This window comes from Serinus canaria, chromosome 1 (genome assembly GCF_022539315.1).
Source record: "Serinus canaria isolate serCan28SL12 chromosome 1, serCan2020, whole genome shotgun sequence".
NCBI classification, from domain to species: Eukaryota; Metazoa; Chordata; class Aves; order Passeriformes; family Fringillidae; genus Serinus; species Serinus canaria.
Window position 1 is genome coordinate 16,032,796 of NC_066313.1, and position 12,184 is coordinate 16,044,979.

Genomic DNA, 12,184 nt, shown 5'->3' on the forward strand with positions numbered 1-12,184 from the left:
AAGGGGTTGCCTGGAATTTGTCAACTAAAGAATAAGTATCTTTTTCAGGCTACACTCGGGGTAAATATATGCAAGATAGCTAGAAAATATCTGTCTTGTTAATGAAATGCAAACATCTTAATCACCATTTGTCTTCATATCTACAGACAACACCCCCAAATAAGTAACTTGCCTTATTGTTAGCATTATGTTCACTATGACAAAACACACTAAAGGCAGGCAAGGCTACAGCTTAAGCTACAGAGATGAAGACTAAAATTCAAATGCTCCAAATAAATTAATTGTGGATGCACCTACTACTTCAATAGTGTAGAAAGCCTTTCAATGGTCTAATTTACCCACTAACAAAAAAGGAGGAGTTTGTTTCACTGACTCCTGTTATCCCTTAGTGGATTTTCAGTAACAAACTTCATACCTATTTCCAGTATTTCTTTCTGTCATCAGTGTTGATTCGGGGTGTACACTAAAGGATGGGGAACACAAGAGATACATTTTAAGTTCTTCAGTCTAATCCTATTTTTTGGCTTTCTGCCTCTTTCCTAAATATTAAAACAAACAATTCATTTCTTCAAGACCTTCTTTCTAAAAATAGTTGGTTGGACTGCTTAATTGTGTTAGCTGAAACACAAACATATGAATAAGGAAAGGGGTTTGTAGAGAAAACATTGGAGGAAAAAAAAAATCAGATTTCATCTGGCCTTCCCATCATCACTTAAGAGAATTGTTTTGTAGTTACATCACCAGGAAATAAAATACTATCCTCCAAGGACCCCGACTCTTTACAGAAGGAAAAAAAAAGGAAGGCTCAAAGTTCATATCCCCCTCAGAGGAGTTCAGCTAAAGTTGCATTTTTCGTCATAATAAAATTAAAAGAAAAAAACCGAACCAACAGAAAAAGCTCCCTTAGAACAACTAATTAAACAAGATGACTTGGAATTTAGATTTTCCGATCTCGAGCTCTAGGCTGCGGGACTAAGTGGAAAACATTGTACCTAATCAGTAACAACTTAAAACGACTTTATTATCAGTGCTAGAGAGGAACTGCCCTAACCCAAACCTTCCGCACATTCTTCTTGGCCCTGAGCTGGAGGACAAACGCAAAGTTTCACACAGCGCGGGGCTGGCCGGAGCCAGCACCCACTGCTGAGCTGCCAAGGGCCGAGCCCAGCTGCCCCGAGGTGGCCGAGCCGGGCTGAGTTGCCCACAGATGGCCGAATTGCCCACAGGCGGATGAGCCGAGCTGCCCACAGGTGGCCGAGCACAGTGGCCCAGAGGTGGCAGGGCCGAATTGCCCAGAGGTGGGCGAGCCCAGCTGCCCGCAGGCGGCAGAGTTGCCCAGAGTGGCCGAGCCCGGCTGCCCAGCGGTGGCCGAGCTGCCCAGAGTGGCCGAGCCCAGCTGCCCAGCGGCGGCAGCTCTGCCCGGGCAGCGGCCGCACCGGAGCGCACCGGGCAGCGCGGCGGGGCTGCACCGCGCCTTATATGGCAAGGCGCTGACGTAATGGTGCATAGGCTCGGGCCGCCCGCGCGCCCATCCCTCATTGTTCCGCGGGAGCGCTGGAATAGCGCTGGAATGCTCGCAGCAGCCCCGATGCCACCGCGCAGCGCCCGCGCCCCGCAGCACCGGCTCACCCGGGATTACTCTAGCCCGCCAGCGCAAGGTAAGGCAGAGGGTGGGAAGCAAGCTTCTTCTGGCAAGCACTGGCGCTTCTGGCTTTTTCCTGCTGAGATACCTTTTTTTTAAGAAAGTCACTAAAAAAAAAAAAAATAAAAAAAAGAAAAAAAGAAAAAAAGATGGGTGAGGAAGTGAGAAACAATGAAATACCCCAGAACAGCACCAAGAGATCTAGAAGATGTCTGGTGAATCATATATAGGGTGACTATTTCAAGCGTTAAAAACTATCTTTAAAACAATTCCTGCAGAGGCAACAGATGAGGAATTAATGTAACATTAAAGGAGGAGAGAGTTATGAATTACACACACTTTCCAAATGGTCGGATAAAATCATGACTGCATTTAAAGCAGTGGAAGGAGTCCAACAGTATTGTAATATATTAGGTAGAGCTACTGCCTCTCTTTCTGCTGCATTTACATGCATATGCTATATATTAGCAGACATGTACACACACGTCTCTAAGCATTTACTATACTTTTGAACAACTTCTACTGTAGTTTTCAGAGAGATATATAAATTTCCTCATAGCACAGTCTTATTGCAAAGTAATGTATGTGTAAAAGAAAGAATTGCAACTAGTTTTATTACTAACAAACTTTTCAACTCATACACACTGCTTCCCTCTTCTGTGTCTTGCGTGCAAGTGTCAAATCACAAGAGGGCAAAACTGTCAGATTTTTATGAAAAAAAAAGTTTAATTCTGGTCAAACACATGAGTGTGAGGATCAGAAAGCACACTGCTCTCTTCAAGGCTTATTCTGCAAGATGTTCAACAGTATTGCAGCTATTAACTCCAGAAAACAAGGAATCATAAACAGCTCTGACGAGGCACAAAGCACCTTGGAAGATTAGACTTCAGTGTGTTTATAATTCACACCTGACTGTCCTCTCCGTTAATTAAGGGCCAAACCCTGTCAAATCTCTGTTCATAGGAACAACTGCAATTAAATCAATTGTACTGTCCTACTTGCAAATTAGAACTACTGAGCACTGCTCTTCTGAGTCCTATGTGCAAATTAAAATGTTAGAAAAGTTAGACCTTAAGACCTTGAATTTTGAACTCTTCTTATAGGTTAAACATATTTTTGTGGTATGTTCTCCTTTTCCTTAGTTGAAAAATAAATCAAGTTTTAGGAGAGAAGTAAGGGTTCTTTTTCCATTTATTTGATGTTTTAAATCCTGCAGAATCCTTGTTCAATTACATATTTAGGAAAAATCAAAACTGGTACTAACAGATGCATTGTTGTAGTATCATGCATACACGGATTCAGAGGATGAGCCAAAATACCTTGTGTGAAATTTTTCATAACTTTTTTTTTTGGCTTTAAACATGGAGAAAATATGAAGCAGTTATTTTCAACATGCTTCTAAAAATGTAAATATAAAGAGACATTTTATTTCAAATATAATTCAGGTATTTATGTAATATTAACCTGGCAATTAGACAAAAGTCACATCCATGTTTCCAATATATTCTTTTTTGTAAAAAGCAAAGTTTATACCTCTGTTGAGAGAATCAGGGAAGAGGGCACTGTATAGTGTATATATAGAATGAAAAGAATCCTAGCAACCAGAACAAACGTAATTTCACAGTACAAAAACAATACCCCATATCAGTATCCTGAGCCCCTTAAAAAGTTTTCAGCTCACTATTCTGTCATATGTACAGAGTCCTTGCAGTTTAAAAGTGATTACTTAGTTTTCTAAATATCCAGTGTCAAGTTATAAAGTAGAAAACTTAGCTATCTTGTGAACAGATGTGTCAGGAACCAAAGTTAAGTGACGGTCTTCAAAAAGAGTATCTGAGTAGAAAGGATGAGCTGAAGAAAAGACTACAATATGGCAAAGAAAAAATATTAACAGGAATGCTACGCTTGCAATAAATTTGACAGACGCACTAAGTAGAAAAAAGAAAAAAGTCTCCCCATAGATAAGAGAATTTAAATCCAAATCCAACAAAGAAGTGTGATTTCTATCACTGATTACTGCTCTAGCAGTATCTAAAGTACCATCTGTACCCTGAATACTGCTAGCCTAAAACAAATAATAACATCTATCAAAAGCCAGAACTCTACTTCTCATAGTCTCTCTTCCTCAGATTAAAAAGAAAACATTCTTCTCTTAATACTTACAGAACCAATTTTGCTCTTATTTATACTGGTAAAACTCCAAAATAATTAGATGGAGGTATAATGATTAAACTGTCTCACTGCTGTTTCTCCCCCCCCCATTACACTCCTTTATTAGATCAGATTTTCTAACATGTTTTGGGTATTAATTGATTGGTATTCCTAATTTTAAGTGATTAAAATACTAGTTTCTATTAAAAGTAAAAGGACGCAGTGAAATAAAAGAATCATCATGTAACTCAGTCCTAAACAATTGTATTTCTTCATCTAAATTTTTTATAGCAATTTTCACAACATCCAATATGACAACATTATAAGAACAAATATATCCTCCAGAAATGAAAGTCAACTTCCTATCAAACTGCACTGACCCTTTGTTCCTTTCCCGTCACTTCCCTTTCCTCCACTGACAAACATCTGCTGACAGCAGAATTTTTAGAGATTTGATCCAGAAGACGAGGGATAGTTTCTATTCCCCATAAGTAGTAGTAAAATCTAATTATTTCTTGATTTGTGCTGAGCAACAGAATTTTCATACTATTTACCTAATACTATGATGAATTACCAATTTCGCGCTTGTCATGGCATTAAAAAAAAAAAAAAAAATCCTGGTTTTACTCCTGGTAAGTTTCTCCCCTGTGGCAGATCTTAAAAAACTGCTACTTTTGTTCAGGAGAAATTCTTTACCACATGTAAACATGGCATGGGCAACTACATGAGCCACTACAGCTCCTCTGGACCTTTCCTATGAGCAGCTGTTCTCAAATCCTGGGTGTGGTACTACCTGAATAAAGTTCATTAAAAAAGCAATTAAAATATCTAAGTCAGAGAATCCTAAGGACTTTACAATGTAGGAAGACATATCTTTAGAAAGCATTGTATATAACTGTTATAACTGTAGTGCTGTCTCATTAATAGTTTCCCTCAACACTTTATCTTGTCAGCAACTTGACTTGAACTTACAAACTGTGTCTTAGTAGTAATTTTTAATTGCTTAGGGTTTTTTTTCATACTGAATAGATTCTGCCACGGCACCCTTAGGGTGTAGGTTGAGCTTCTTGATGTAGTTGAAAGCTTGGTTAGTTCAACCATTCACTAAAATGTATTACTCAGCTCCAAGAAGGTAAAAATCACTGCTTAAAAATTCTAAATATAGTGCCTAGTCTTATGATTTAAGTGAAGTAATGGACACTTTGACTCTTAACACCTCTCAGTACATTATGCTGATTTTGAGGTTTGCTGTGTTTTCTGTCAGCAAGACAAAAATCACTTTGCCTGCATGTCCAGTGCACCATGATGTTCCTGAAGATCAGTAGCTGTGCTCACTCCCATGCACCAGTGGTGCACTCTCAGGCAGTTACAGCTCATTCAGAGTGTTCACAATTTCTAGCAGAATGTATTTGAAGATTTTCTGAGTCAGTCTGTACCCACCAGTTAAAAACAGTACAAAAACCACCTCCCAAAGCAGTACCTCACCAGAGCTGATGTGACTGTGAAGAGGTGAATGTTCATGCAAACCATGAATTCTGGCTGAACACCCAGCAACATCATCATAGAACCATCCTTTAACAGCAATAGGGAAATACTGGGGGTGAAAGTCCAACCCAACCTCGCTACACCACATTTCTACACAACTCAAAACCATAACCTTGGTCATTCAAGCTGATAATTGCATGGACTTTTTGCCTGTTGCAGAAGTCATGCCTGCTGCTGCAGCTCATCATGCACACGATGATGATGTAACACAGCTGCCTGACTTCAGCCTCAGGCTGGGCAGGTGACCACCAGAGAGTGGCTGCTGAGGCAAAGCAGCAGAACTTGAGCCATTCTGCTTCATGCTGCATGCTCAAAGAAGCTGAGAAACCAGAGCCTGCAACCACCATTGCTCATGCCCAAACTTTCCAAAGCTTTACAGACATACATCAGGTAGGGCACAAAGCTCTAGTGAACGTAACTGAAAACGTGGATGGGAAAAAATCCACTCTTGACAAGCAAAACACTCATCTTGCATACATGTCAGGGATGTGAAACAATACATCAGACTTCATTATCCTTTATAGATTTCCAAAGGCCTAGAAAGCAACACAACAGTTGCACTTAAATGACAGATAGAGTTCTTAAAATCTGCCTTAAACCTAATATTCAAAGCATTTTCTTTCAAATTCATTGCAGATAGCTGATTTAAAACTTTGTCTTTTTTTATGAGAGACACAAAGCTTATCTAGTGTTTGCATAGCAACTATCGCAATGACAGAGTGAGGGAATGGAGAAAAATTTTAAAAACTGAAATGAAGCAGCATGAAACTACTGCCATAAAAAAACCACATAAAACTGGCTGCTTAAAAAAGAGAAAGTAATGCACTCAGAAAACTTACATTTTAATTACACATTGAATTTTAGTACATGGGCAAAACTATTTAAGAGTTAAGTTTAAGCTGACTGAATTCTGTTAGCTTTCAATGGATTTAATCTTTTTTTTTTTGGTACAATTTATACAGCTTTCAGTCAGTAAGTCTAATTATGAACAAAATAAATGTAAAAATTTTATCACATGTAAGTTTGGCCTACCTGAAACTAACATCACTCATCACATTCCCAAACGTGATTCTATTCTACTTAGCCACAAAGAGTTTTCTCAGCAGAAGCCTAATAAATGCCACAGTTGTTTTTGTTTTTAACTTCAAAATGCCGCCCCGGGTCAAGCACATTCTGCACCTCAGAAAAGCCATTCTGTTACCAAAAACATATCATACCAAAAAGAAGGAAAGTGATTTATATCGGTCACTTGAAGCTGAGGGTGTAACAATGCCACACTGGGGGCAGCCAGTCCCTAATCTAAATATCTGAAACCCAGTATTGAACAGTAACCTGGATGTAGGACGGTGTGGGAAAAAAATGCAATGGTCAAGTGTTAATGCTTAAATCTGAAACATTCTTCTTAACTTACAAAGTACTACTATATACTCTTTCATGTAAAAAGTTTTTTTAATTGGCAGTCAAAAACTAAATTCTGAAACTAAACACTGAATTGTCTTCAATGAAAAGGCCACCAGGAACCTTGGCAGCCCTAGAACCTAAAAATCTGTGTTTCTAAAGACAGATCTGATATGGAAATGAGCACATTCATTTGCATGCATACGAGTAAGCAGAGCAGGGGGATGAAAGCCTCTACAGTGAAGTCAGCAAGTACAGCATCAGGACAGGCCAATTCCAGATGACAAATAGCTGCTTCCAAGGGTGGTGCAGGGATGACACCAACCGGTGGAGAATGCTTATTAGGCTTCTGCTGGGAGATTCACACATTGCTTCCCTTTTGGCAAAGCAGCAGACAACAGCTGACAGGAATAGTCAAGCTTACATATGTTGCTAACTCATACAAAAGAGGAGGGAGGAAAATGTACCTTGGTATACAAAGGAGCAGCCACTTTGGAAAGGATCTTCTTGCCCCTGCTTTGGTCCCACCAGCCACCTAGAGCTATACAGGATTACTGTCATCTCTGTAAACAGCAACATTTCCTTATTTCTGTCAGGATTAACTGGGTGAGAGCAGTTAGAAATTGACACCGGTAATATTTTATAACTTGTAAATGACCCTCTCATATATCTAGGTTAAAGCAGTTAATTAAACAATTTACAAGTTCTGCTAGAGAGAACTCCTTTATTTTCAGCATTTGAACCCATTGAACCCACATTATAAATTAATGATAAAAGCTAAAATGTATTACATCAGAAACATACTGTAATGAAAGCATGCTACAGCTCCTTCAGTGACATCTGAAACAAAAAACTATAACCTGAATACCACAGACCATCAGCCAAGAGGCAAGCAAAGAGATCAAGTAGGGCATGTAGCCAAATGTCACATAACGATACTGAGTTATAAATCAGTTTGGGCTACACTAACCAGGCACAGAATGTTCAACTGAATTTACAGTTCCTTAAAGAACAAGGAACTCAAAGTCTTCATAAGAAGGCACAAGGGAAGCATACATGCACGTGACCCTGCTCTTTCCTAAAAAAGCCTTTTCCTATGACAGTTTTTGAAAGGCAAAGAACACTGGAAAACAACTAAGGATGGAAAAAGTAAGTATCTCTCTTGGCTTTAGGAAGACTCCTCAGACCAATTTTAAAAGAGTTTAAGAAATCATTGATCACAGAAATGCTAGAACTAGTTAAATCCACTTTTTTTCATCCCAACAATTTAGGGATTTTTTTTTCCCTAGAAAATAGAGAAACATTGATTTTACAAAAGCAAGGAAGTTACTCCAGCTGCTGCACACACATGTGAGTAGCTAAAAAACCCAAAACACCACAATCACCCTAAACACTGCTGTTGGCACTCTGAGTGGACATACGACTAAAGGATCCAATTTCTTTTACTCTTAAGCAGAGTATTTGATCTTTAACACAGTGAACAATCAAGGCTGCATAAAAATCTTACTTCAACACATCATAATCAAGAGACCTGAGAGTACAGGATGTTGTTCAGTTAAACAGTTCATCACAGGTGAAGAAGCTACTTAAACTATCATTTGCTATTGAACTGTGAATTAAGTCTGTGAAGTAAACCCTGGTTAGAATTATAACTATTAAAAAAGTTCTCATACTATCATCTTTAGGTCTCCAGTGTATCTTCCTGTCCTGTAACCTAAAACAATGTGTTAGTCCTCTTTGAAGAGGATCAGTTTGGAGAAGCCATGTAAACTTATATGCTGAACCAAATCACCTTGGCTCAGGATTAACACGTTTTAGACAAAACATGCATTGATGTTGCACCTTTAAATAACTCACCAAGTGCTCCCAGGTCTATGTGGCCTACTGGGAGAAAAAAAAATACAATTATAAACACTTACAGGTTTACAACAGATAGCAAGAAAATGAATTATATGCCAGGCCACTGAGTCACCAGAGCTATAGAGGCTCAGTACCTAGAACTGTATGCAGAAGCAATTTGTAATGCATAAGGAAAAGTTCCAATGCAATTTCCAAAGGTCATAGAGTGAAAAGCAAGAAACTAGCAGGATTCTTATTCACTTGTAGCTTTGAAGTTCAGCTAGTTAACCCTGCCACAATGCATTGCTACCATCTCTCTCACCTGTGCCTCCAAAATGAAGTGCTGGCCAAGCCCATCTTAGAGAAAATGGACACCCTCACATTAGCAGGTCTATGGGAAAAGAGGCATATTTAGCGTCAAAATGAACTTCTGTTTGATATTGACACTGTTGCTGTTAACATTATTACTCACAGTCTTGGCTACCAGAAAAAGTTGCAACTGTATCAGAAAATCTGATAAAAGTCTCAACTGCACTGCTTCATGCAACTTAGAATGAAGGAAAATTTAAATACCTCAAGCTAAATTTGCAGTAACAATCAAGATTTAAGTTTTCTGACAAAAAAGAAGAAATGGTGTGCCACCCAAGCCCAGTTTCAAACACTCTGAGTTTATTAAACATATACACAGAGCTTCTTCAGGAAATAACCACCCCAGAAAAAGGGCTTACTTTTGTCTGAGGATGTATGTATATAATAAAGATTTAGGGTAAGAACAGAACAAAACCCTCAAGAAGTAATGGAATCTGAATCCTGCAAAGCAGTGACACCCCCATATAATTTCTGAGGAATGTTTGTCTAATTATTTACAACCAGCCTTATTCCTCCAATTACTGGCAAACTCTCAGTCTTCCCTAACAGTGCCATTCAGGACTAAAGTATCTTTATTTAACTCACCATGTTTAATCTATGTCATTTAAATCACAATTTCAGCACATAAATTCTTGCACGCTGAACATGAAGAGTGTGTAATGAAGTTTTCAGACAAGTTCCACTGTCTAGAAGCAAGTGGCCACTGAGCATCTTATCCAGGGCTGGCAGCATGAGTAGGATGTCTTCAGTTCAAAAGAATAAGTGAGCATGGCAGTATGGAAAGTTCTAAATTTTACCACTGCTGATGACTGATAATATAAGGGCATGGTTAGCATAAGAGATAGGCACAGTGCCTACTCTGCCCATGGATAAAAATGCAGCCCCAGGCATTTATTTTTAAATAAAATGTGAGTTTAAATTGTTTTAGAGAACATCCAGTTCCTGTAAATGTTATGGGAAAATGACATTTATGACTAACCAGTCTCCTCTGAGTGACATGATGTGGCTGAGTGCCATTTTCTGTCATACCAAAAATATTAACTAATTGAAGTTAAAAAAAGTTTGCATAAATTAGATCCTTGCACAATTATGCCCAGTTCTGGACATGACAGCACCAGCACTGCCTCAGTTGCAGAACAGCACCCATTTTCCCACCTGTGCCCCCCTTAAAAACATTCCATAAAAGAGGTCCACCTTGAACCTAGGCATTATGAAGTGACATACAGAATTAAAAAAAAAAAAAAATCACAGAATTTATCTATTTAAAGAAAACTCCAACCCTTCTCTTAATAAAAAACAGTATCATTTAATTGAAGTGTAAAAATATGACTTAGGGGTTACAAACTTACAGGGAGCTGAAGCAACTGATTCATTCAGAGAAACAGAACTTCTGTAAGCTCCTCAGTCAACTGAAGGCTGCAGAGTAAATAGCCAAGACAAAAACTCACACCTCCAAATATTACTCTTCCAGCAACAGTAAAGACAGCATAGCAGTGATATCAAAGTAGTATTTGCCTTACACAAACCAAACACACATGGCTGGGATCATCAGTCTAGTAGCAGTCTCACCAGAAGTATCCACAACTTGGGCAAGCTTCACTCTCTTGTTTGTGCCTAATCTTTCCATGGGGAGTGGGGGTGAAGACAGGCAGAGTTCCAAAGGACAGTTTTCAGGAGCTAACTCCTGTAACAGTTTTTCACTTGGTAAATCCTAGCAGGAGACTGCAATGTTATTGATTCCTGGTACTGACACTCTGAATAGAAAATGCAAACTCATTCACCTGCCCACAGGGTAAGGGGTGGATTAAGCCCTGACCTGTTTATCTCTGCAGTATTGAGTGTTTTATCACACTGGTGTTTTTAAAAACAGTTCAGTAACTGTGGTCCAGCAATAACATTCTACCAGCAATAATGCTTCAAGTATACACTTGAAACAAAACTCAGGTTCATTAAGACACACAATTTTCCCCATCAATTTAACTTGTTAGCATGTAACATCAAATGCAATCATTTCAATGACAGTGTTGTTTAAAAATCAAAAATTACAAAAAACCCAGTAGTTGTCATGGTTTATTTTGAGCAGTTACTGCACTTAAAACCTATTTGGATTAGTAATAATTCTCAAAATCTGTTACAGTAAGTTAACACTGTTTTTCCATTTGAATAAATCTGATGATCAGGCACAAAATTTCACTTGTTAAAGATGAAGACAAGACAGAAGCAGGACCTGGATTAGTAACTGAAAAGTTCTGCCTCAGTCTTGTTGCTTTGACCCCTATACCACATCTCTTGTGGTTCATCTTTCCATTTCCTTCAGAAAGCTTTCCATCTGCAAAACTATAATTTGCTGGCTGACGTAAATTTGAAGAGTTCCAAATTCTGATGTTGCATCTGAAATTACTGGCTTTATTTCTGACTTTACAGGCAGTATGGTGGGAGACATTGAGAAAGATGGAGGAGGAAGGAAAAGGCAGTGAATACGCACTATCATAATATATTTTAAAAAAATCCTGAATTACTAACTAACAAAACCTAAGTGCTGTTCCTGTGAGCTGGTTACCTTATTGAGGTATTTAGATTCAGAACAGAAGAAAATTAAGTCATGCTGTGTGCAGAATCATATGGCATTGAAATGCCAACAGTAATAGATATTGACTTCAAAGAAGACCTGAAATAGCTGTTAAATCTAGAAAAAAGAAAGCAGAGTGCATCTCAAGAATAGTGACACATCAGAGTCCTGCTCACAATTAATTGTGCCATGTTTTCTAATAAGCTGAATGCTAGGACCCAGAGTTTTTAAGGCTAACTTCAAGAAAAGCTCATTAATATTGTGGTCTCTTAGTTTAGCGTTCATTTAAAATGTTTTCAGGATGAGCAGTCAAGTCAGAAAACAAACCAAACCAAAAACCTGCCAACAATTTAATAGGACAGCTCTTCTTCACTCCCCCCTAAAAATCCCACTCCCACCTCCCTATCATAATCTCTAACACTGTAGATGGCTGCCATTTGAAGATTAAAAATGAACATCAGAATTCATAATATTCATTATGTTCAAATCCTTACTATCACAGAAAGCATTAATGCTTTCTTACACAACAGTGATATTTTGATAGGTGACTTCCAAGAACATCTAGATAAGGAAGGAATGTCATTCAGGATGGATTTTTTTTTCTTAAATTGAGATTTCATAATAAAACAAATCTGAATTTTAGTGCTGAAGTAAAATTACTTGAACTGGAA

At 38.4% G+C, this 12,184-nt stretch overlaps 2 protein-coding genes across 4 annotated transcripts in view; one reads left to right on the top strand and one right to left on the bottom strand.

Annotated features, from left to right (window-relative positions):
* The window catches only part of CMSS1 (cms1 ribosomal small subunit homolog), a 220,513-nt gene that overhangs the window by 181,275 nt on the left and 27,054 nt on the right, over nt 1-12,184 (bottom strand). Inside the window, exon 1 of one of the 2 annotated variants that reach the window (XM_050972957.1) lies at nt 7,204-7,312. The exons of the other annotated variant lie outside the window; for it this stretch is intronic. Coding sequence (XP_050828914.1) covers nt 7,204-7,297 — 94 coding nt within the window. The 5' untranslated portion in view covers nt 7,298-7,312. Of the gene's footprint in view, nt 1-7,203; nt 7,313-12,184 lie in introns of those variants that run through there. 2 annotated transcript variants of the gene reach the window in all.
* Nucleotides 1-12,184, top strand: part of FILIP1L (filamin A interacting protein 1 like) — a 129,286-nt gene that overhangs the window by 108,356 nt on the left and 8,746 nt on the right. Inside the window, exon 1 of one of the 2 annotated variants that reach the window (XM_018920148.3) lies at nt 1,509-1,658. The exons of the other annotated variant lie outside the window; for it this stretch is intronic. The gene's annotated coding sequence lies outside the window, so the exon portion shown is untranslated. Of the gene's footprint in view, nt 1-1,508; nt 1,659-12,184 lie in introns of those variants that run through there. 2 annotated transcript variants of the gene reach the window in all.